The sequence below is a fragment of the Oncorhynchus mykiss genome, chromosome 26, assembly GCF_013265735.2.
Source record: "Oncorhynchus mykiss isolate Arlee chromosome 26, USDA_OmykA_1.1, whole genome shotgun sequence".
In the NCBI taxonomy this organism is placed as follows: Eukaryota; Metazoa; Chordata; class Actinopteri; order Salmoniformes; family Salmonidae; genus Oncorhynchus; species Oncorhynchus mykiss.
Window position 1 is genome coordinate 47,921,737 of NC_048590.1, and position 26,792 is coordinate 47,948,528.

The 26,792-nt window shown below is 44.4% G+C and overlaps 1 protein-coding gene across 2 annotated transcripts in view; it reads right to left on the reverse strand.

Annotated features, from left to right (window-relative positions):
* The window catches only part of LOC110520392 (integrin alpha-11), a 96,443-nt gene that overhangs the window by 25,036 nt on the left and 44,615 nt on the right, over positions 1-26,792 (reverse strand). For both annotated transcript variants that reach the window (XM_036963840.1, XM_036963841.1), the window contains 8 exons: positions 26,495-26,643; positions 26,084-26,228; positions 22,010-22,175; positions 21,816-21,886; positions 15,404-15,548; positions 12,751-12,899; positions 9,871-10,014; positions 5,541-5,875 (listed from right to left, as the gene is read on the reverse strand). In XM_036963840.1, the coding sequence (XP_036819735.1) occupies positions 5,541-5,875; positions 9,871-10,014; positions 12,751-12,899; positions 15,404-15,548; positions 21,816-21,886; positions 22,010-22,175; positions 26,084-26,228; positions 26,495-26,643 (1,304 nt within the window). The remainder of the gene's footprint in view (positions 1-5,540; positions 5,876-9,870; positions 10,015-12,750; positions 12,900-15,403; positions 15,549-21,815; positions 21,887-22,009; positions 22,176-26,083; positions 26,229-26,494; positions 26,644-26,792) is intronic.

Consider the following 26,792-nt stretch of genomic DNA (forward strand, 5'->3'; position numbering starts at 1 on the left):
GAACACTTGTTAATATCTAAGTGACCTACCAGAGGAACAGTAGAACACTTGTTAATATCTAAGTGACCTACCAGAGGAACAGTAGAACAGGTGTTAATATCTAAGTGACCTACCAGAGGAACAGTAGAACACGTGTTAATATCTAAGTGACCTACCAGAGGAACAGTAGAACAGGTGTTAATATCTAAGTGACCTACCAGAGGAACAGTAGAACACTTAATATCTAAGTGACCTACCAGAGGAACAGCAGAACAGGTGTTAATATCTAAGTGACCTACCAGAGGAACAGTAGAACACTTAATATCTAAGTGACCTACCAGAGGAACAGTAGAACAGGTGTTAATATCTAAGTGACCAACCAGAGGAACAGTAGAACACTTGTTAATATCTAAGTGAGCTACCAGAGGAACAGTAGAACACTTGTTAATATCTAAGTGACCTACCAGAGGAACAGTAGAACAGGTGTTAATATCTAAGTGACCTACCAGAGGAACAGTAGAACACTTAATATCTAAGTGACCTACCAGAGGAACAGTAGAACAGGTGTTAATATCTAAGTGACCAACCAGAGGAACAGTAGAACACTTGTTAATATCTAAGTGAGCTACCAGAGGAACAGTAGAACACTTGTTAATATCTAAGTGACCTACCAGAGGAACAGTAGAACAGGTGTTAATATCTAAGTGACCTACCAGAGGAACAGTAGAACACTTAATATCTAAGTGACCTACCAGAGGAACAGTAGAACACTTAATATCTAAGTGACCTACCAGAGGAACAGTAGAACAGGTGTTAATATCTAAGTGACCTACCAGAGGAACAGTAGAACACTTAATATCTAAGTGACCTACCAGAGGAACAGTAGAACAGGTGTTAATATCTAAGTGACCAACCAGAGGAACAGTAGAACACTTGTTAATATCTAAGTGACCTACCAGAGGAACAGTAGAACACGTGTTAATATCTAAGTGACCTACCAGAGGAACAGTAGAACAGGTGTTAATATCTAAGTGACCTACCAGAGGAACAGTAGAACACTTAATATCTAAGTGACCTACCAGAGGAACAGTAGAACAGGTGTTAATATCTAAGTGACCAACCAGACGAACAGTAGAACACTTGTTAATATCTAAGTGAGCTACCAGAGGAACAGTAGAACACTTGTTAATATCTAAGTGACCTACCAGAGGAACAGTAGAACACGTGTTAATATCTAAGTGACCTACCAGAGGAACAGTAGAACAGGTGTTAATATCTAAGTGACCTACCAGAGGAACAGTAGAACACGTGTTAATATCTAAGTGACCTACCAGAGGAACAGTAGAACAGGTGTTAATATCTAAGTGACCTACCAGAGGAACAGTAGAACACTTAATATCTAAGTGACCTACCAGAGGAACAGTAGAACAGGTGTTAATATCTAAGTGACCTACCAGAGGAACAGTAGAACACTTAATATCTAAGTGACCTACCAGAGGAACAGTAGAACAGGTGTTAATATCTAAGTGACCAACCAGAGGAACAGTAGAACACTTGTTAATATCTAAGTGAGCTACCAGAGGAACAGTAGAACACTTGTTAATATCTAAGTGACCTACCAGAGGAACAGTAGAACAGGTGTTAATATCTAAGTGACCTACCAGAGGAACAGTAGAACACTTAATATCTAAGTGACCTACCAGAGGAACAGTAGAACAGGTGTTAATATCTAAGTGACCAACCAGACGAACAGTAGAACACTTGTTAATATCTAAGTGAGCTACCAGAGGAACAGTAGAACACTTGTTAATATCTAAGTGACCTACCAGAGGAACAGTAGAACACTTGTTAATATCTAAGTGACCTACCAGAGGAACAGTAGAACACGTGTTAATATCTAAGTGACCTACCGGAGGAACAGTAGAACAGGTGTTAATATCTAAGTGACCTACCAGAGGAACAGTAGAACACGTGTTAATATCTAAGTGACCTACCAGAGGAACAGTAGAACAGGTGTTAATATCTAAGTGACCTACCAGAGGAACAGTAGAACACTTAATATCTAAGTGACCTACCAGAGGAACAGTAGAACAGGTGTTAATATCTAAGTGACCTACCAGAGGAACAGTAGAACACTTAATATCTAAGTGACCTACCAGAGGAACAGTAGAACAGGTGTTAATATCTAAGTGACCAACCAGAGGAACAGTAGAACCCTTGTTAATATCTAAGTGAGCTACCAGAGGAACAGTAGAACACTTGTTAATATCTAAGTGACCTACCAGAGGAACAGTAGAACAGGTGTTAATATCTAAGTGACCTACCAGAGGAACAGTAGAACACTTAATATCTAAGTGACCTACCAGAGGAACAGTAGAACAGGTGTTAATATCTAAGTGACCAACCAGAGGAACAGTAGAACACTTGTTAATATCTAAGTGAGCTACCAGAGGAACAGTAGAACACTTGTTAATATCTAAGTGACCTACCAGAGGAACAGTAGAACAGGTGTTAATATCTAAGTGACCTACCAGAGGAACAGTAGAACAGGTGTTAATATCTAAGTGACCTACCAGAGGAACAGTAGAACACTTAATATCTAAGTGACCTACCAGAGGAACAGTAGAACAGGTGTTAATATCTAAGTGACCTACCAGAGGAACAGTAGAACACTTAATATCTAAGTGACCTACCAGAGGAACAGTAGAACAGGTGTTAATATCTAAGTGACCAACCAGAGGAACAGTAGAACACTTGTTAATATCTAAGTGACCTACCAGAGGAACAGTAGAACACGTGTTAATATCTAAGTGACCTACCAGAGGAACAGTAGAACAGGTGTTAATATCTAAGTGACCTACCAGAGGAACAGTAGAACACTTAATATCTAAGTGACCTACCAGAGGAACAGTAGAACAGGTGTTAATATCTAAGTGACCAACCAGACGAACAGTAGAACACTTGTTAATATCTAAGTGACCTACCAGAGGAACAGTAGAACAGGTGTTAATATCTAAGTGACCTACCAGAGGAACAGTAGAACAGGTGTTAATATCTAAGTGACCTACCAGAGGAACAGTAGAACACTTAATATCTAAGTGACCTACCAGAGGAACAGTAGAACAGGTGTTAATATCTAAGTGACCAACCAGACGAACAGTAGAACACTTGTTAATATCTAAGTGAGCTACCAGAGGAACAGTAGAACACTTGTTAATATCTAAGTGAGCTACCAGAGGAACAGTAGAACACTTGTTAATATCTAAGTGACCTACCAGAGGAACAGTAGAACACGTGTTAATATCTAAGTGACCTACCAGAGGAACAGTAGAACAGGTGTTAATATCTAAGTGACCTACCAGAGGAACAGTAGAACACTTAATATCTAAGTGACCTACCAGAGGAACAGTAGAACAGGTGTTAATATCTAAGTGACCAACCAGAGGAACAGTAGAACACGTGTTAATATCTAAGTGACCTACCAGAGGAACAGTAGAACAGGTGTTAATATCTAAGTGACCTACCAGAGGAACAGTAGAACACGTGTTAATATCTAAGTGACCTACCAGAGGAACAGTAGAACAGGTGTTAATATCTAAGTGACCTACCAGAGGAACAGTAGAACACTTAATATCTAAGTGACCTACCAGAGGAACAGTAGAACAGGTGTTAATATCTAAGTGACCTACCAGAGGAACAGTAGAACACTTAATATCTAAGTGACCTACCAGAGGAACAGTAGAACAGGTGTTAATATCTAAGTGACCAACCATAGGAACAGTAGAACACTTGTTAATATCTAAGTGAGCTACCAGAGGAACAGTAGAACACTTGTTAATATCTAAGTGACCTACCAGAGGAACAGTAGAACAGGTGTTAATATCTAAGTGACCTACCAGAGGAACAGTAGAACACTTAATATCTAAGTGACCTACCAGAGGAACAGTAGAACAGGTGTTAATATCTAAGTGACCAACCAGAGGAACAGTAGAACACTTGTTAATATCTAAGTGAGCTACCAGAGGAACAGTAGAACACTTGTTAATATCTAAGTGACCTACCAGAGGAACAGTAGAACAGGTGTTAATATCTAAGTGACCTACCAGAGGAACAGTAGAACAGGTGTTAATATCTAAGTGAGCTACCAGAGGAACAGTAGAACACTTGTTAATATCTAAGTGACCTACCAGAGGAACAGTAGAACACTTGTTAATATCTAAGTGACCTACCAGAGGAACAGTAGAACACGTGTTAATATCTAAGTGACCTACCAGAGGAACAGTAGAACAGGTGTTAATATCTAAGTGACCTACCAGAGGAACAGTAGAACACTTAATATCTAAGTGACCTACCAGAGGAACAGTAGAACAGGTGTTAATATCTAAGTGACCAACCAGAGGAACAGTAGAACACTTGTTAATATCTAAGTTACCTACCAGAGGAACAGTAGAACACGTGTTAATATCTAAGTGACCTACCAGAGGAACATTAGAACACTTAATATCTAAGTGACCTACCAGAGGAACAGTAGAACAGGTGTTAATATCTAAGTGACCAACCAGACGAACAGTAGAACACTTGTTAATATCTAAGTGAGCTACCAGAGGAACAGTAGAACACTTGTTAATATCTAAGTGACCTACCAGAGGAACAGTAGAACACTTGTTAATATCTAAGTGACCTACCAGAGGAACAGTAGAACACGTGTTAATATCTAAGTGACCTACCAGAGGAACAGTAGAACAGGTGTTAATATCTAAGTGACCTACCAGAGGAACAGTAGAACACGTGTTAATATCTAAGTGACCTACCAGAGGAACAGTAGAACAGGTGTTAATATCTAAGTGACCTACCAGAGGAACAGTAGAACACTTAATATCTAAGTGACCTACCAGAGGAACAGTAGAACAGGTGTTAATATCTAAGTGACCTACCAGAGGAACAGTAGAACACTTAATATCTAAGTGACCTACCAGAGGAACAGTAGAACAGGTGTTAATATCTAAGTGACCAACCAGAGGAACAGTAGAACACTTGTTAATATCTAAGTGAGCTACCAGAGGAACAGTAGAACACTTGTTAATATCTAAGTGATCTACCAGAGGAACAGTAGAACAGGTGTTAATATCTAAGTGACCTACCAGAGGAACAGTAGAACACTTGTTAATATCTAAGTGACCTACCAGAGGAACAGTAGAACACTTGATAATATCTAAGTGACCTACCAGAGGAACAGTAGAACATTTGTTAATATCTAAGTGACCTACCAGAGGAACAGTAGAACACTTGTTAATATCTAAGTGACCTACCAGAGGAACAGTAGAACACTTATTAATATATAAGTGACCTACCAGAGGAACAGTAGAACATTTGTTAATATCTAAGTGACCTACCAGAGGAACAGTAGAACACTTGTTAATATCTAAGTGACCTACCAGAGGAACAGTAGAACATTTGTTAATATCTAAGTGACCTACCAGAGGAACAGTAGAACACTTGTTAATATCTAAGTGACCTACCAGAGGAACAGTAGAACACTTGTTAATATCTAAGTGACCTACCATAGAAGCACGGCTGCCCCCAGGGACCCCACGGCCAAGTCCACCAGGCCATCCTCATTCATGTCCATACTGCCATGGATACTACGGCCAAAGTAGCGCAGGCCACTAGCGATGTCTAACGCAGCTATCCTCTGTTTGTATTTCCGCAGAATCCTGTTGCGTTGGCTGAAGAAGACGTAGATAGCTCCTCTGTGGTCATCCTCCAGAGGAGCCCCCACCACCACGTCGTTGAAGCCGTCCCCGTTCAGGTCAGGGACCGGGGCGAGCGAGGAGCCGAACCGAGCGTTCTGACCATGGTCCTGGATCTCCAACGCTCCCTCCAGGACGAAACGATTCTGAAGAAGGAAATAGGATGTCATTTTGGAATATTTCTGATACACGGGATAGAGGGTACTGTAGGTAAAGGTTGTGTCATGTGCATGTCTATTCAATTATGTATTTGCTAATGTTTCCCCTATTGGTTGGTAGGATTCTCTTTGTTACTCTGTACTTAAAGAGTCTTTGGTTGAAAAACATATGCACAAGTGGAATCCATCAACAACAGACATAATGGCTAAGGAAATGGAGTTACAGTTTTTCTCAATTGCTAAAACACTAAAACCCATTGGCTGAACAAAGTTTTCAGTTGCCTGGACTCATTTAGCTAATTATGCAGTCTGTTGTCAATACCTTAAACCATTTCACATGGTAAAACACAATTTGCAGATCTCACTTAGACTTTTCAGCAAATCTCTAAACACATTCTCATTCTCAAAACACATTCTGCACTCTAATGCACATGTCATCCATACTGGTAAACACAAGTGGCAACAATCAAATACAAATAGAGAACATATGTCATTGATTGAACACAACCACTCAAAATTGATTTAACCTGTTTCAAATGATGCGACACAACCAATATAAGCCAGTTCAGAGAGCAAACAGGTTGTTGAAGGTGGGAAGGAGAAAGTCTGAGAATGGATAGAAGAAACAATGTACGAGGACGAGTGTTTTAGTATTGTATACTGTAGTACAGTGCATTGTAGGCTGTATACTGTAGTACAGTGCATTGTAGGCTGTATACTGTAGTACAGTGCATTGTAGGCTGTATACTGTAGTACAGTGCATTGTGGGCTGTATACTGTAGTACAGTGCATTGTGGGCTGTATACTGTAGTACAGTGCATTGTGGGCTGTATACTGTAGTACAGTGCATTGTAGGCTGTATACTGTAGTACAGTGCATTGTAGGCTGTATACTGTAGTACAGTGCATTGTAGGCTGTATACTGTAGTACAGTGCATTGTAGGCTGTATACTGTAGTACAGTGCATTGTGGGCTGTATACTGTAGTACAGTGCATTGTAGGCTGTATACTGTAGTACAGTGCATTGTAGGCTGTATACTGTAGTACAGTGCATTGTAGGCTGTATACTGTAGTGCAGTGCATTGTAGGCTGTATACTGTAGTGCAGTGCATTGTAGGCTGTATACTGTAGTACAGTGCATTGTAGGCTGTATACTGTACAATGGACAAAGTGTATGGCCCTGAACATTGTGCTTTCCATTTATTAACAGTACTGACTGCTCAATAAATTTTGACTGGTTGCAGGTTCATATCAACAAAGAACAAGAATTACAGTATCACAGAGACAAAGGACAAGTTTGTGAGATGCAGGGTACAGTACTGTAAAAATAGGGGTACAAGGAGGAGGAAGAACAAAAAATAAAATTACAAAGAGCAAAGCAGAGTAGTAATTTCCTATCAATTTTGAGCTACTATGATAGAACATGTTTTCGTTCATCAAAAGACAATGACGGAAAAATATTAATTTTTTTTAGATTAAAAATGTACTTCTCCCTGAGAATAGTATGTTTTGAACAATGTGTTTTCTATTTTTCGGTGTATAGTTTACTGACTGCTTGAGAGTGTACATCATTTTAATCACTTTGTTTATGATTTGAGAGCAGTGTATGATTTTGAACACAGGTAAAACTGTTTTGAGGCGAATGTTTCATTTTGCGAGAGCAGTCAGAGGTTATGTAAATAGTGCTTGAAGATGAGGTTTTGTGTTGAATGTTTTCAGGAAATGGAGCAAGGTTTCAGAAATTGTGTTTTCGCAATTGAAAAAAACTGTAAGTTCTAAATCTATTATCTCCTGTGCTGCGGCCGGGTAGCCCCACCACACAGGCTTCTGGGATATCTCAGTCATCCATCGATGAGCTTCTTCAAATGGACAGTCCTCCATTTATTTACACAGCTCATAATGAGACATAGAGACATTGTTGTCTTTAACTTTCCCCTTCAGTCTTTACAGAAGCTTTCATTTGTTATTCCAAATTCATTTAGGAAAGTAAACAAAACAAGTTGGAAACCTTTGTTTTTGTTTACATAAATAGACCAAAGTAACTAACAAACAATAACTGGGGAGTTATGAGTTTTGAATTTGAAATCAACTGAAAACCTCAAGCCGCATTGTTTTTGCTCACGCAAGAGGAAGGTTTTAACTCATTTTCTATCCCAAGGGGGAAATATGATTTCCCAAAAACATTGTCAACATGAGGGATGGGAGATTCATCCGAGTGTCACATGATCAAAGGCAAACAAGGCTTCTTGATGTTTCTTTAGGGATGTTTCTGAGGAACTTTGAGTATTCACAGTGGGTGTAAAGTCAGTCAGAGTAGAATTAGGTTTATCCTCAGTCTGGAAAAAGGTACAATCCCTCAGCATGAAGAAAGTATGGGAGCCAAGTATTTTAGGCCGTCATCAGCCATGCACATTATCACTCTCCAGTCTGTCTCATCTTCCTCCCTAATCTACATCCTATGAACGGCTGAAACATTAGATCACTTGTTTTTTTCAGTTGTCTTTTAAAAGGAAAGAGGAGGACAGGGTAGTGTGTGTGTGTGTGTGTGTGTGTGTGTGTGTGTGTGTGTGTGTGTGTGTGTGTGTGTGTGTGTGTGTGTGTGTGTGTGTGTGTGTGTGTGTGTGTGAGAGAGAGAGAGGATCATACTCAGTGGGGAACATTAGAAACATGTGGTGGGATGGGGAGACCATCACTGTCATTCCACAGTGGCTTATTGGTAGAATGGAAGGCCACCTCTCTGTCACTTATTTTTAACATAAACACAACACCTGTGTCCTTAGTTGGGGGATCCCTTGTCTTTTTTTCTTGTTTGGGGAACCTTAATGATCAAGCCCTTATCAGTCCACAGGTACCCCTTATAGTATATTTGAGAGAGAGAGAGAGATAAACAGAGAGAGAGAGAGGGAGAGAGAGAGAGAAACAGAGAGGGAGAGAGGGAGAGAGAGAAACAGAGAGAGAGAGAAACAGAGAGAGAGAAACAGAGATAGAGAGAGAGAGAAACAGAGAGAGGGAGAGAGAAACAGAGAGAGAGAAACAGAGAGAAACAGAGAGCGAGAAACAGAGAGAAACAGAGAGAGAAAAACAGAGAGAAACAGAGAGAGAGAGAGTCTCAAAACTACAGGAATTCCTCTGTAGTCATTTTCCACCTACTAAGAAGCCCCTTTCTTCTCCAAATAACAGGCTGTTAATTAGTTTGATGTAGTGAATGCTTTCCTACTAACCCATCAAGGCTCTGGAACGTCTGGTAGACTGTGTTGTACCAGTGGGTTAACTAACCCATCAAGGCTCTGGAACGTCTAGTAGACTGTGTTGTACCAGTGGGTTACCTAACCCATCAAGGCTCTAGAACGTCTAGTAGACTGTGTTGTACCAGTGGGTTAACTAACCCATCAAGGCTCTGGAACGTCTAGTAGACTGTGTTGTACCAGTGGGTTAACTAACCCATCAAGGCTCTGGAACGTCTAGTAGACTGTGTTGTACCAGTGGGTTAACTAACCCATCAAGGCTCTGGAACGTCTAGTAGACTGTGTTGTACCAGTGGGTTAACTAACCCATCAAGGCTCTGGAACATCTGGTAGACTGTGTTGTACCAGTGGGTTAACTAACCCATCAAGGCTCTGGAACGTCTAGTAGACTGTGTTGTACCAGTGGGTTAACTAACCCATCAAGGCTCTGGAAGGCCTGGTCTGATGTGTTGTAATGTAAATACAATGCACTGGGATAGTTTGTCTCTATGTGTTCTGGTCGAGGTGTTTCGTATTCTGTGCTGACCTGGTTTTAATTCTGTTTGGTAACGGGATCTGGGGCGTGTGTGTAAGTGAATGTGTGTGCACACGAGTGTGACGTGTGTGTGTGTGTGAGCATTCGTACATCTGTGAGTGAGTGTGTGTGTGTGTGTGTGTGTGTGTGTGAGCATTCGTACATCTGTGAGTGAGTGTGTGTGTGTGTGTTTGTGTGTGTGTGTGTGTGTGCATGCCCACCCACCAGCTCAGTCACTCTGTAGATGTACACCTTGCCCTTCTCCCAGCCTCCACTGAAGAACATGGGAGCTGCCACCAGTAGGTTGTCTGTTACTCCGTCACCATCTATATCCACCGGGGAGATCTCACTCCCATAGTACGACCCGATCTGAAATATAACCACACATCCAGACCATCAGCACCCTGGATCAACAACATTTATTTAGCAGACACTTTTATCCAGAGTAAACACATAGTGTATTTCATACTCAGTAGATGTGGCCCATGTGGGAATCGAACCCATTACTCCAGCTGGAAACATCAGACTCTAAAAGCACCATGCTAACCAACTGAGATCATTAAGATCCCCACAATCACACGTCCTACACACGTCCTTCACCACATCCTTCACACTTCCTTCACACATGCTTTGACCACATCATTAAAACCCCCCAGCAAATGTCATTAGTATTCATTAGCATAGCATTCCAGTCATCATCATCGTTCAGGTAACAGACCCAGATGTTTCCATGTAGAGGCTAGTTGGCTCCGTAAAACAACCCAGTCTTTTATCAACCAGACCTGGGTTCAGATACCATTTGAACTTTTCAAATACGTTTAACATTTTCTTTAGCCCATCTGGACTGCCAATGATTTACACTTTTGGAACTATTCCGTTCGTTCCATTGCATCAGGCGAGCTCAGTCAAGCCCAACTATAGTCTTTGTAATGATGTCAAATAGTATTTGAACCCAGGTCTGCTCCTCTCAATGAGTGTTGTTATGGATCTCTCTGTCTGTAGTATCCTCTTAGCTGGTGTTGTTATAGATCTCTCTGTCTGTAGTATCCTCTTAGCTGGTGTTGTTATGGATCTCTCTGTCTGTAGTATCCTCTTAGCTGGTGTTGTTATAGATCTCTCTGTCTGTAGTATCCTCTTAGCTGGTGTTGTTATGGATCTCTCTGTCTGTAGTATCCTCTTAGCTGGTGTTGTTATAGATCTCTCTGTCTGTAGTATCCTCTTAGCTGGTGTTGTTATGGATCTCTCTGTCTGTAGTATCCTCTTAGCTGGTGTTGTTATGGATCTCTCTGCCTCTTCTATCTTTAGTATCCTCTTAGCTGGTGTTGTTATGGATCTCTCTGCCTCTTCTGTCTGTAGTATCCTCTTAGCTGGTGTTGTTATGGATCTCTCTGCCTCTTCTGTCTGTAGTATCCTCTTAGCTGATGTTGTTATGGATCTCTCTGTCTCCTCTGTCTGTAGTATACTCTTAGCTGGTGTTGTTATGGATCTCTCTGTCTGTAGTATCCTCTTAACTGGTGTTGTTATGGATCTCTCTGTCTGTAGTATCCTCTTAGCTGGTGTTGTTATGGATCTCTCTGTCTGTAGTATCCTCTTAGCTGGTGTTGTTATGGATCTCTCTGTCTGTAGTATCCTCTTAGCTGGTGCTGTTATGGATCTCTCTGTCTGTAGTATCCTCTTAGCTGGTGTTGTTATGGATCTCTCTGTCTGTAGTATCCTCTTAGCTGGTGTTGTTATGGATCTCTCTGTCTGTAGTATCCTCTTAGCTGGTGTTGTTATGGATCTCTCTGCCTCTTCTGTCTGTAGTATCCTCTTAGCTGGTGTTGTTATGCATCTCTCTGTCTCCTCTGTCTGTAGTATCCTCTTAGCTGGTGTTGTTATGGATCTCTCTGTCTGTAGTATCCTCTTAACTGGTGTTGTTATGGATCTCTCTGTCTGTAGTATCCTCTTAGCTGGTGTTGTTATGGATCTCTCTGTCTGTAGTATCCTCTTAGCTGGTGTTGTTATGGATCTCTCTGTCTGTAGTATCCTCTTAGCTGGTGTTGTTATGGATCTCTCTGTCTGTAGTATCCTCTTAGCTGGTGTTGTTATGGATCTCTCTGTCTGTAGTATCCTCTTAGCTGGTGTTGTTATGCATCTCTCTGTCTCCTCTGTCTGTAGTATCCTCTTAGCTGGTGTTGTTATGGATCTCTCTGTCTGTAGTATCCTCTTAGCTGGTGTTGTTATGCATCTCTCTGTCTCCTCTGTCTGTAGTATCCTCTTAACTGGTGTTGTTATGGATCTCTCTGTCTGTAGTATCCTCTTAGCTGGTGTTGTTATGGATCTCTCTGTCTGTAGTATCCTCTTAGCTGGTGTTGTTATGGATCTCTCTGTCTGTAGTATCCTCTTAGCTGGTGTTGTTATGGATCTCTCTGTCTGTAGTATCCTCTTAGCTGGTGTTGTTATGGATCTCTCTGTCTGTAGTATCCTCTTAGCTGGTGTTGTTATGGATCTCTCTGTCTGTAGTATCCTCTTAGCTGGTGTTGTTATGGATCTCTCTGTCTGTAGTATCCTCTTAGCTGGTGTTGTTATGGATCTCTCTGTCTGTAGTATCCTCTTAGCTGGTGTTGTTTACTGTAGCTGGAAGCTTGTTTTTCTATTTGTATTCACAATGTAGATGGAATGTGTGTGTTTTGAATTAAGGGGGACAGGAATGGGATGGGAAACACATGGCTACATGGGGGCGTGGGAAGGCTGTCTAGACTCCATAGTGCAGACTAGCATGGATGCTGTGTCCTGGCTGGGTTGCCAGATTGACAAAAGGACTGGAAAGACTACTGTCATGGTGGACTCAGATGGTGATGGGAGAACCAGATTGAGAAGGGTCCATGTGGGGTCCATGAGCAGAAGGGACTATCGGGGTCTTGGATGATCTTCATATGTCTTTTAAAGAGAGAGTAATGCCAGTGTAAGTGTGTGTTATACCACTGTGTAACTGTTCAGTTTATGGTTGGAGTTTAGGACTTGGGTTGTGGCTCAGTATAGTGTTGTGTCAATCAAATAGGTGGTAGACATGTCTTAGGGCCCCAGTTAAAAAGAGAGTTTGGGAAGCCCAGTTGTTGAGTCTACCTGTTGTCCTTTGAGGGAGTGCAGGATGGTGAGGTTACCAGTGTTCTTCAGGGTGAAGATGATGACCTTGCCAGTATGGTTGAACCGCGGTGCCCCTGCCACGTACAGCCGACCGTTCCTGGCCGACACCACCGATGTTACTGTGTAACCTGGACACACACACACACACACACACACACCCTTGTTGAGTCCAAATGATTCAATCATTCATGACTGAAACCCAGAGTATTCACTAAACCCAGAGGTAGAGGATTGTCATAATTGCTAACTCAGCCTAATGTTCTCCTGTCTGTCACAGCTTCACGTTGTGTTGACCTCCTATGTTCACCTTGGATTGCCCAGTTGTCTTGAACTGTTTCCACAGCTTCTTTCTCCTTGGAGCACAAAGCCTGTTCCTCATATAATATCTGGAAGGAATGTCAGCTAGTTGTTACGGTGTGTGGTGTAACTCCCTCTTCTCTGCACAACATCACCATCAAATGGGTCATAAAGGCATACCAGTGTGTGTGTGTGTTCACCATAGGCCACTGTCATTCCTCTGGTTGGGTTGTATGAACTGCATGAGCCAGACCTGATTTTATAAAAAGCAACTATCCTATCAGCTTTGTTTAGAAACAGAGTTCAATGGCCTGCATTGACTCACTAGGGTGAAGCCAAGTCTCTCTCTCTCTCTCTCTCTCTCTCTCTCTCTCTCTCTCTCTCTCTCTCTCTCTCTCTCTCTCTCTCTCTCTCTCTCTGTAATCCTTTCTGTGTCTGTCTGCATCTCTGTCTTCCTCCTCCCTCTTTCCCCACCCCTCTGTCAGTGAGCATGTCCAGACCCATGCCTTTGCCCTATATTCCTAATGAGGCTGGAATGGCTTCCGTGGGCAGGCATGCAGGCCAGCCAGCGGCTGATGGGAAAAGCAGAGGGCCTTATAGGCAGGAGGAGTGGTGGTAGGGTGGAGTGGGAGGGGGTGGAGCAGTAGAGTGGTTTATAGAGAGGGCTGCAGCGAGGCCTGGTGCTAAACCACTGTGCCTGTCACATGTCTATCCAGAGATAGAGAAGGACGGGATAGATGGAATATGGAGAAAGAGAAAGCAAGGGGGAGATGGAGGAAGAGAGATAGCATGAGAGAGAGCCAGAGAGAGCGCGCGCGAGTGAGAGATGGGTGAGAAATCAAAAGAGATGGAGGAGATGAGATGGTGAACAGTAGACTGTAGAGACAGTAAAGATGAAGAGAGAGAGAGGAGATGAGATGGTGAACAGTAGACTGTAGAGACAGTAAAGATGAAGAGAGAGAGAGGAGATGAGATGGTGAACAGTAGACTGTAGAGACAGTAAAGATGAAGAGAGAGAGGGGATGAGATGGTGAACAGTAGACTGTAGAGACACTAAAGATGAAGAGAGAGGAGATGAGGTGGTGAACAGTAGACTGTAGAGACAGTAAAGATGAAGAGAGAGAGGAGTTGAGATGGTGAACAGTAGACTGTAGAGACAGTAAAGATGAAGAGAGTAGATGAGATGAGATGGTGAACAGTAGACTGTAGAGACAGTAAAGATGAAGAGAGAGAGAGGAGATGAGATGGTGAACAGTAGACTGTAGAGACAGTAAAGATGAAGAGAGAGAGAGGAGATGAGATGGTGAACAGTAGACTCTAGAGACAGTAAAGATGAAGAGAGAGGAGATGAGATGGTGAACAGTAGACTGTAAAGACAGTAAAGATGAAGAGAGAGAGAGGAGATGAGGTGGTGAACAGTAGACTGTAAAGACAGTAAAGGTGAAGAGAGAGAGAGAGATGAGATGGTGAACAGTAGACTGTAGAGACAGTAAAGATGAAGAGAGAGAGCGAGATGAGATGGTGAACAGTAGACTGTAGAGACAGTAAAGATGAAGAGAGGAGATGAGATGGTGAACAGTAGACTATAGAGACAGTAAAGATGAAGAGAGAGGAGATGAGATGGTGAACAGTAGACTATAGAGACAGTAAAGATGAAGAGAGATGAGATGAGATGGTGAACAGTAGACTGTAGAGACAGTAAAGGTGAAGAGAGAGAGAGAGATGAGATGGTGAACAGTAGACTGTAGAGACAGTAAAGATGAAGAGAGAGAGAGGAGTTGAGATGGTGAACAGTAGACTGTAGAGACAGTAAAGGTGAAGAGAGAGGAGATGAGATGGTGAACAGTAGACTGTAGAGACAGTAAAGATGAAGAGAGAGGAGATGAGATGGTGAACAGTAGACTGTAGAGACAGTAAAGATGAAGAGAGAGAGAGGAGATGAGATGGTGAACAGTAGACTGTAGAGGCAGTAAAGATGAAGAGAGAGAGAGAGAGATGAGATGGTGAACAGTAGACTGTAGAGACAGTAAAGATGAAGAGAGAGAGAGGAGTTGAGATGGTGAACAGTAGACTGTAGAGACAGTAAAGGTGAAGAGAGAGTATGAGGGACAGAGAGAGGATGAGGGACAGAGAGGATGAGGGACAGAGAGAGGATGAGGGACAGAGAGGACGAAGGACAGAGTGAGGACGAAGGACAGAGAGAGGATGAAGGACAGAGAGAGGATGATGGACAGAGGATGAAGGGCAAAGAGAGGATCAGGGAGAGAAGTCTACAGCTCTACCCAAACCAAACCCCTCTGTGACCAATCCTTTAGATCGTCAATTCCTCCCTCACCTAGGTAGGCGCCGTGGTTCTTCAGCTCCTCTGGGAATTCCTGTGAGTAGGAGGACTTGGGCGGAACCACCTTCCCCTGTCGGGTCTCCTTCAGGACGGCTCCATTCCAGTCGTAGGCCCCCGGTGCCCCCACCAGGATCCCATCCTTTAGGGACAGACAGGAGACAGGCACTTAGTGTGAACATTAAAACATATTGTAACATTGTGTGTGTGTGTGTGTGTGTGTGTGTGTGTGTGTGTGTGTGTGTGTGTGTGTGTGTGTGTGTGTGTGTGTGTGTGTGTGTGTGTGTGCGCTAGTGATTGTATTGCCATTGGTTCAGCAGGCAATGATGGTAAAATGGAGAAGGTGATGAGTACACAGGATGATGATGATGGTGATGATGATAAATACATCCTTTCTCTCTAAATCAAATCATCCTTCCTCATCCTTCCTCCCAGGCTACAATCCCCAGCCTCCCTCCAGTCCCCAGATTCCAGCAAGGATATTTTTGCAGAAACTTGAAGAGTTTGATGACCGTTCACACGTTCTGCCAACAACAGCTTAATAAACAATAAATCAGTCAAAACATAAGTCTGCCCACATTCATGATATTTTCCTTCGTTCTCCTCCCAAATTGATTTAAAAGCCACTGGAGACATTTGAGAGGATAAAAAGTTAAGCTTGCATGGGTCCTCTAAATGAATAAAGCATTGGACAAACGTTCTCTCTCTCTCTCACACACACACGTGTTCCATCACCTGTATGCACCACACAAAGTAATAGGAAAGAATGTTGATGAGAAACGTTACAGGTTCTTCATTATAATACATTATAGTAGGGGCTATTTTGGGTCTGTGTCATCAAAAAAGGACAAAACACTGTCACCAGTAACCAACCAGTAACCAACCAGTAACCACAAGCATGGGAGAAGAAGATGGCATATGGGCTGACGGTGGACATTTGTTCATCCTACGCTGAATACATGTCAGTTTTATAATGACAGAGTTCCCCCGAGGCTAATCTAGTCCCTCATCTGCCACGCATAATATGCAGACGGAACATTTTCCAAAGGTTAGCTACCAGTTAGCATACGACAGACGGAACATTTTCTAAAGGTTAGCTACCAGTTAGCATACGACAGACGGGACATTTTCCAAAGGTTAGCTACCAGTTAGCATACGACAGACGGAACATTTTCCAAAGGTTAGCTACCAGTTAGCATACGACAGACGGAACATTTTCCAAAGGTTAGCTACCAGTTAGCATACGACAGACGGAACATTTTCTAAAGGTTAGCTACCAGTTAGCATACGACAGACGGAACATTTTCCAAAGGTTAGCTACCAGTTAGCATACGACTGATGGAACACTCTTGGACTCCTTCTCGACCACTTCCTGGGACATGGAAACGTCTAGGTCCGTTTTTGACAGCTGTGTGGTGCTAGACTCTGTGGGTATCTGTTTTGGTGGTGGTGCATGCTGTTTCCATGGTGATGTAGCCCCAAATAGTCCCCACTATACACCCTTCTTCAGGCTTGTTGAGATCTGAATATATGCAATAAAGACTACCTGGAACATGTCCATTCTCATTGTCCAACCTGCGGCCATTTGCACACACAACTGGGTGTGAAACAATGCCTTATATCTGGGAATCCCTTTTCAACATTATTACTCTGAGTTGGAGGAAGCCATAAACAAACAGATCTCTGGCTAACTGGACTGAACTGGTCTGGGTATGTAGCACTTCAGCAGAATCAAGCCGGCACACTCCACATTCAACAAAACCATCTGGTCTTTTGGGACACGTTTTCTCCTTTATTAAGGCTCCTGAAGTCTTTCCAATAAGTTATCCTACTCTCAACACTCGGGTTGCGTTGGTTGAGAAAGTGCTATCCCTGGAATCCAGCCTTCTGGAGTATGGAATTTCCAGCCATCCCAGTCAAACAGCTGCAGTTTCCCTATTTATTGTTTTAAGAAAAAGGGATATATTTATTGTTCCCTCGTCAGGTTGTGCTTCAACTGTGGCGTTGAACTGGAAAATCAAAGCTATTGCATCAGCAAACCTGAATCTGGGACGCAGATGGAGAGAGTAAAAAGAAAGACAACAAATGAAGACTGGTACATGAGGGAGGATGGTGATGAGGCTACAGTAGAAAACAGGAAGACTGGTACATGAGGGAGGATGGTGATGTCAACTACAGTAGAAAACAGGAAGACTGGTACATGAGGGAGGATGGTGATGTCAGCTACAGTAGAAAACAGGAAGACTGGTACATGAGGGAGGATGGTGATGTCAGCTACAGTAGAAAACAGGAAGACTGGTACATGAGGGAGGATGGTGATGAAGCTACATTAGAAAACAGGAAGACTGGTACATGAGGGAGGATGGTGATGTCAACTACAGTAGAAAACAGGAAGACTGGTACATGAGGGAGGATGGTGATGTCAACTACAGTAGAAAACAGGAAGACATGTACATGAGGGAGGATGGTGATGTCAGCTACAGTAGAAAACAGGAAGACTGGTACATGAGGGAGGATGGTGATGAAGCTACAGTAGAAAACAGGAAGACTGGTACATGAGGGAGGATGGTGATGTCAACTACAGTAGAAAACAGGAAGACTGGTACATGAGGGAGGATGGTGATGTCAACTACAGTAGAAAACAGGAAGACTGGTACATGAGGGAGGATGGTGATGAAACTACAGTAGAAAACAGGAAGACTGGTACATGAGGGAGGATGGTGATGAAGCTACAGTAGAAAACAGGAAGACTGGTACATGAGGGAGGATGGTGATGTCAACTACAGTAGAAAACAGGAAGACTGGTACATGAGGGAGGATGGTGATGAAGCTACAGTAGAAAACAGGAAGACTGGTACATGAGGGAGGATGGTGATGAAGCTACAGTAGAAAACAGGAAGACTGGTACATGGGGGAGGATGGTGATGAAGCTACAGTAGAAAACAGGAAGACTGGTACATGAGGGAGGATGGTGATGAAGCTACAGTAGAAAACAGGAAGACTGGTACATGAGGGAGGATGGTGATGTCAACTACAGTAGAAAACAGGAAGACTGGTACATGAGGGAGGATGGTGATGAAGCTACAGTAGAAAACAGGAAGACTGGTACATGAGGGAGGATGGTGATGAAGCTACAGTAGAAAACAGGAAGACTGGTACATGAGGGAGGATGGTGATGAAGCTACAGTAGAAAACAGGAAGACTGGTACATGAGGGAGGATGGTGATGTCAACTACAGTAGAAAACAGGAAGACTGGTACATGAGGGAGGATGGTGATGTCAACTACAGTAGAAAACAGGAAGACTGGTACATGAGGGAGGATGGTGATGTCAACTACAGTAGAAAACAGGAAGACTGGTACATGAGGGAGGATGGTGATGAAGCTACAGTAGAAAACAGGAAGACTGGTACATGAGGGAGGATGGTGATGTCAACTACAGTAGAAAACAGGAAGACTGGTACATGAGGGAGGATGGTGATGAAGCTACAGTAGAAAACAGGAAGACTGGTACATGAGGGAGGATGGTGATGTCAACTACAGTAGAAAACAGGAAGACTGGTACATGAGGGAGGATGGTGATGAAGCTACAGTAGAAAACAGGAAGACTGGTACATGAGGGAGGATGGTGATGAAGCTACAGTAGAAAACAGGAAGACTGGTACATGAGGGAGGATGGTGATGAAGCTACAGTAGAAAACAGGAAGACTGGTACATGAGGGAGGATGGTGATGTCAGCTACAGTAGAAAACAGGAAGACTGGTACATGAGGGAGGATGGTGATGTCAGCTACAGTAGAAAACAGGAAGACTGGTACATGAGGGAGGATGGTGATGAAGCTACAGTAGAAAACAGGAAGACTGGTACATGAGGGAGGATGGTGATGAAGCTACAGTAGAAAACTGGAAGACTGGTACATGAGGGAGGATGGTGATGAAGCTACAGTAGAAAACAGGAAGACTGGTACATGAGGGAGGATGGTGATGAAGCTACAGTAGAAAACAGGAAGACTGGTACATGAGGGAGGATGGTGATGAAGCTACAGTAGAAAACAGGAAGACTGGTACATGAGGGAGGATGGTGATGAAGCTACAGTAGAAAACAGGAAGACTGGTACATGAGGGAGGATGGTTATGAAGCTACAGTAGAAAACAGGAAGACTGGTACATGAGGGAGGATGGTGATGTCAGCTACAGTAGAAAACAGGAAGACTGGTACATGAGGGAGGATGGTGATGAAGCTACAGTAGAAAACAGGAAGACTGGTACATGAGGGAGGATGGTGATGAAGCTACAGTAGAAAACAGGAAGACTGGTACATGAGGGAGGATGGTGATGTCAGCTACAGTAGAAAACAGGAAGACTGGTACATGAGGGAGGATGGTGATGAAGCTACAGTAGAAAACAGGAAGACTGGTACATGAGGGAGGATGGTGATGAAGCTACAGTAGAAAACAGGAAGACTGGTACATGAGGGAGGATGGTGATGAAGCTACAGTAGAAAACAGGAAGACTGGTACATGAGGGAGGATGGTGATGAAGCTACAGTAGAAAACAGGAAGACTGGTACATGAGGGAGGATGGTGATGAAGCTACAGTAGAAAACAGGAAGACTGGTACATGAGGGAGGATGGTGATGTCAGCTACAGTAGAAAACAGGAAGACTGGTACATGAGGGAGGATGGTGATGAAGCTACAGTAGAAAACAGGAAGACTGGTACATGAGGGAGGATGGTGATGAAGCTACAGTAGAAAACAGGAAGACTGGTACATGAGGGAGGATGGTGATGTCAGCTACAGTAGAAAACAGGAAGACTGGTACATGAGGGAGGATGGTGATGTCAACTACAGTAGAAAACAGGAAGACTGGTACATGAGGGAGGATGGTGATGAAGCTACAGTAGAAAACAGGAAGACTGGTACATGAGGGAGGATGGTGATGAAGCTACAGTAGAAAACAGGAAGACTGGTACATGAGGGAGGATGGTGATGAAGCTACAGTAGAAAACAGGAAGACTGGTACATGAGGGAGGATGGTGATGAAGCTACAGTAGAAAACAGGAAGACTGGTACATGAGGGAGGATGGTGATGAAGCTACAGTAGAAAACAGGAAGACTGGTACATGAGGGAGGATGGTGATGAAGCTACAGTAGAAAACAGGAAGACTGGTACATGAGGGAGGATGGTGATGAAGCTACAGTAGAAAACAGGAAGACTGGTACATGAGGGAGGATGGTGATGAAGCTACAGTAGAAAACAGGAAGACTGGTACATGAGGGAGGATGGTGATGAAGCTACAGTAGAAAACAGGAAGACTGGTACATGAGGGAGGATGGTGATGAAGCTACAGTAGAAAACAGGAAGACTGGTACATGAGGGAGGATGGTGATGAAGCTACAGTAGAAAACAGGAAGACTGGTACATGAGGGAGGATGGTGATGAAGCTACAGTAGAAAACAGGAAGACTGGTACATGAGGGAGGATGGTGATGTCAACTACAGTAGAAAACAGGAAGACTGGTACATGAGGGAGGATGGTGATGAAGCTACAGTAGAAAACAGGAAGACTGGTACATGAGGGAGGATGGTGATGAAGCTACAGTAGAAAACAGGAAGACTGGTACATGAGGGAGGATGGTGATGAGGCTACAGTAGAAAACAGGAAGACTGGTACATGAGGGAGGATGGTGATGAAGCTACAGTAGAAAACAGGAAGACTGGTACATGAGGGAGGATGGTGATGAGGCTACAGTAGAAAACAGGAAGACTGGTACATGAGGGAGGATGGTGATGAAGCTACAGTAGAAAACAGGAGTTGGACAGACACTTGCGGATACCTCTCCAGCTGTGTCAAGCCCAAAGCCAACACACCGCCCCTGTCAGGTCTGAATGCAACCAAAACTTCCAGGAAAGACACCCCAACATCTTTTAAGGGGCGGCAGGTAGCCTAGTGGTTACACCGTTGAACTCTTAACTGAAAGGTTGCAAGAATCCCCGAGCTGACAAGGTAAAAATCTGTCTTTCTGCCCCTGAACAAGGCAGTTAACCCACTGTTCCTAGGCCGTTATTGAAAATAAGAATTTGTTCTTACTTGCCTAGTTACATAAAGGTAAAATGAAATAAAAACTCTCTGGTGAGATGTTCTTTCAGCCTTCTCTGCTACGACCCCCTGGGGACTTCAGAGTGTCTTATTCGCACCTCTGGAAGGTCAAAGTGGAACAATGACTGTCGTCAGTGAGGGGTTCCTTAATCAGGATGACCTCAGCATCACAGCAGGCCCCCCAGGAACCTGGAGAGTGAGGGATGGGATGGGGGGGTGGAAACCTGTCAGGAGTAGGAGAGAGGTGTGTGTGTGTGTGTGTGTGGGGGGGGGGGGGGGGGGGGTATACTGGCAGCAGTGGTGAGACTCACCTCCACGAAGTGTGAAGAGAAGCCAGCCTGAGACATCTGGAGGCCAAAGGCTGTCCCGTTCTTACTGGTCCCTGTAGAGGAAGACCAGGTGAGTTCAGCAGGAGGAATTATTTTCTTTGAGAACAGGAAAAGGAAATGAGTTGGGTCTAGTTTGTGGTTTACAGATGGCTGTTTTACAGCGTTACATGGAATACCTTCCAAACTGAAGATCCTATCCCCAAGCGCGTCCACAATGTCCTTCAAGGCAGACTCATCAGTCACCTTGAAGAAGTGCTTGTCATCGGGGTCACTAGCGATATACTTGATTTCATTCAGGAATGCCTCTGGGTTGATTCCACGCCGGTTGTAGTAGCCAAGCACCTGGTGACAACCAGACAGAGACATCAATCACCAGACTTTGTTGTAGAGTGCCCTACTATAGAGCCATCTCACTTATGAACTGTGACTCAGCAATCCTTTTGCCCACACAAACCAATAGGGAAACTGGCACACTTTAGATAGACTTAGAAGTTTAACCAGAGAAGGGTGGTTCCAACTTCCAATCCTTTGGTGGACTGTGTCCCTGCTGCCTGCTGTCACAAATTCCAGCCGCCAGCAACCAAATGAACTCAGCACCTCCCTTCTCTTCTTAGATGCCCATGGCCTGGTTTGACTGGGCCCCTCACCTCATCATCTATGGGCTGAATAAGCTCAGGAGAACCCCATGCCAAAGCGAGCTTAACCAAAGTGTTCTGTGGGCTTGGAAAGATCATTCACACCTTCAACCACTTGGCTGGCTGTGTATGTACATTTTGAGAGGGCACTAAACCGTTTAGGCTCTGTCTAATAACCTGACAACACCGCTCTGTCTAATACCCTGACAACACCGCTCTGTCTAATACCCTGACAACACCGCTCTGTCTAATACCCTGACAACACCACTCTGTCTAATACCCTGACAACACCGCTCTGTCTAATACCCTGACAACACCGCTCTGTCTAATACCCTGACAACACCGCTCTGTCTAATACCCTGACAACACCGCTCTGTCGGGTGCACAAAATACATTTAGAAATCCATGTTATTCAATTATTGCACCCACACTGTTCGCGCGCGTCAACCAATGTCTGCTTTGCCAAGGGCTAAAATAGAACTCCTTTCTATTTCTGACGCAGATCGTGCTGTAAGTCCTGCCTCTCCCATCTCCTCATTGGTTTATAGAAGACAGAGAGGATGACTCACAGTGATGGTGTAGCAGGAGAGAGGAAGGAGACAGAGAGGATGACTCACAGTGATGATGTAGCAGGAGAGAGGAAGGAGACAGAGAGGATGACTCACAGTGATGATGTAGCAGGAGAGAGGAAGGAGACAGAGAGGATGACTCACAGAGATGATGTAGCAGGAGAGAGGAAGGAGACAGAGAGGATGACTCACAGTGATGGTGTAGCAGGAGAGAGGAAGGAGACAGAGAGGATGACTCACAGTGATGATGTAGCAGGAGAGAGGAAGGAGACAGAGAGGATGACTCACAGTGATGATGTAGCAGGAGAGAGGACAGGAAGGAGACAGAGAGGATGACTCACAGAGATGATGTAGCAGGAGAGAGGAAGGAGACAGAGAGGATGACTCACAGTGATGATGTAGCAGGAGAGAGGACAGGAAGGAGACAGAGAGGATGACTCACAGAGATGATGTAGCAGGAGAGAGGAAGGAGACAGAGAGGATGACTCACAGTGATGGTGTAGCAGGAGAGAGGAAGGAGACAGAGAGGATGACTCACAGAGATGATGTAGCAGGAGAGAGGAAGGAGACAGAGAGGATGACTCACAGTGATGATGTAGCAGGAGAGAGGACAGGAAGGAGACAGAGACGGTGACTCACAGTGATGGTGTAGCAGGAGAGAGGACAGGGAGGAGACAGAGACGGTGACTCACAGTGATGGTGTAGCAGGAGAAAGGACAGGGAGGAGACAGAGACGGTGACTCACAGTGATGGTGTAGCAGGAGAAAGGACAGGGAGGAGACAGAAACGGTGACTCACAGTGATGATGTAGCAGGAGAAAGGACAGGGAGGAGACAGAGACGGTGACTCACAGTGATGGTGTAGCAGGAGAGAGGAAGGAGACAGAGAGGATGACTCACAGTGATAGTGTAGCAGGAGAGAGGAAGGAGACAGAGAGGATGACTCACAGTGATGGTGTAGCAGGAGAGAGGAAGGAGACAGAGAGGGTGACTCACAGTGATGATGTAGCAGGAGAGAGGAAGGAGACAGAGAGGATGACTCACAGTGATGATGTAGCAGGAGAGAGGAAGGAGACAGAGAGGATGACTCACAGTGATGATGTAGCAGGAGAGAGGAAGGAGACAGAGAGGATGACTCACAGAGATGATGTAGCAGGAGAGAGGAAGGAGACAGAGAGGATGACTCACAGTGATGATGTAGCAGGAGAGAGGAAGGAGACAGAGAGGATGACTCACAGTGATGATGTAGCAGGAGAGAGGACAGGGAGGAGACAGAGAGGATGACTCACAGTGATGATGTAGCAGGAGAGAGGAAGGAGACAGAGAGGATGACTCACAGTGATGATGTAGCAGGAGAAAGGAAGGAGACAGAGAGGATGACTCACAGTGATGATGTAGCAGGAGAGAGGACAGGAAGGAGACAGAGACGGTGACTCACAGTGATGGTGTAGCAGGAGAGAGGAAGGAGACAGAGAGGATGACTCACAGTGAAGATGTAGCAGGAGAGAGGAAGGAGACAGAGAGGATGACTCACAGTGATGATGTAGCAGGAGAGAGGAAGGAGACAGAGAGGATGACTCACAGTGATGATGTAGCAGGAGAGAGGAAGGAGACAGAGAGGATGACTCACAGTGATGGTGTAGCAGGAGAGAGGAAGGAGACAGAGACGGTGACTCACAGTGATGATGTAGCAGGAGAGAGGACAGGAAGGAGACAGAGAGGATGACTCACAGTGATGGTGTAGCAGGAGAGAGGACAGGAAGGAGACAGAGAGGATGACTCACAGTGATGGTGTAGCAGGAGAGAGGAAGGAGACAGAGAGGATGACTCACAGTGAAGATGTAGCAGTAGAGAGGACAGGGAGGAGACAGAGAGGATGACTCACAGTGATGGTGTAGCAGGAGAGAGGAAGGAGACAGAGAGGATGACTCACAGTGATGGTGTAGCAGGAGAGAGGAAGGAGACAGAGAGGATGACTCACAGTGATGATGTAGCAGGAGAGAGGAAGGAGACAGAGAGGATGACTCACAGTGATGATGTAGCAGGAGAGAGGAAGGAGACAGAGAGGATGACTCACAGTGATGGTGTAGCAGGAGAGAGGAAGGAGACAGAGAGGATGACTCACAGTGATGATGTAGCAGGAGAGAGGACAGGAAGGAGACAGAGAGGATGACTCACAGTGATGGTGTAGCAGGAGAGAGGAAGGAGACAGAGAGGATGACTCACAGTGATGGTGTAGCAGGAGAGAGGAAGGAGACAGAGAGGATGACTCACAGTGATGGTGTAGCAGGAGAGAGGAAGGAGACAGAGATGATGACTCACAGTGATGATGTAGCAGGAGAGAGGAAGGAGACAGAGACGGTGACTCACAGTGATGGTGTAGCAGGAGAGAGGAAGGAGACAGAGAGGATGACTCACAGTGATGATGTAGCAGGAGAGAGGACAGGAAGGAGACAGAGACGGTGACTCACAGTGATGGTGTAGCAGGAGAGAGGAAGGAGACAGAGAGGATGACTCACAGTGAAGATGTAGCAGGAGAGAGGAAGGAGACAGAGAGGATGACTCACAGTGATGGTGTAGCAGGAGAGAGGAAGGAGACAGAGAGGATGACTCACAGTGATGATGTAGCAGGAGAGAGGAAGAAGACAGAGAGGATGACTCACAGTGATGATGTAGCAGGAGAGAGGAAGGAGACAGAGACGGTGACTCACAGCGATGATGTAGCAGGAGAGAGGAAGGAGACAGAGAGGATGACTCACAGTGATGATGTAGCAGGAGAGAGGAAGGAGACAGAGAGGATGACTCACAGAGATGATGTAGCAGGAGAGAGGAAGGAGACAGAGAGGATGACTCACAGTGATGATGTAGCAGGAGAGAGGAAGGAGACAGAGAGGATGACTCACAGTGATGATGTAGCAGGAGAGAGGAAGGAGACAGAGACGGTGACTCACAGTGATGATGTAGCAGGAGAGAGGAAGGAGACAGAGAGGATGACTCACAGTGATGATGTAGCAGGAGAGAGGAAGGAGACAGAGACGGTGACTCACAGCGATGGCATAGCGGGTGATGCCATCCTTCTCGCTGTCCTCGATGGCCTGTTGAAGGTCAGGGCTGTCATGTGACTCCCCGTCAGTGATCACGATCATCACCTTCTTGGCGCCTCGTCGGGCTCCTCGTTTGAATGCTTCTGAGCTGTGGCATGTGATTTATTCAACTCGTATTTGAAAGGTTCAAAGTTTACAGCCAAAAAGTGGGATTTGAGTAATAACCCAGAATAAGGTAACAAATACAGTATTTTATCGTCTTCTATTACTATTACCTAGTGTCATTTACAATAATTTCCTGTATGTCATTATAGTTGTACTTGTTGTGAGATACAACAGACAGCTTCCAATACTATACTGATTCATTATTAGAGATATTGCTGATGTAGTTTCATATCAGTTAGGGAGGTTTACCGAGCGACGTTGATGCCGAGTGCCGTGTTGGTTTCCTCTCCGCCTCTCTGATGGATGTTGCTTGCTCTCTTCACCACCTCCTCCACCGACTTGTAGTCATTCAGATGGAACTCGTGCACCACCTTCTCCCCATACTGCACCACTCCAACCTGAACCATATCACGCACATACATTATAACAGGTCTGGAGGGACAAAACACGTCTGGTTTTTCATTCTACTAAACATCAACATGGACTCAGACAACATCGTCCTTTGACACTCCAGACCTCGAGTTGAATCATGAAAACTGGGGCATAA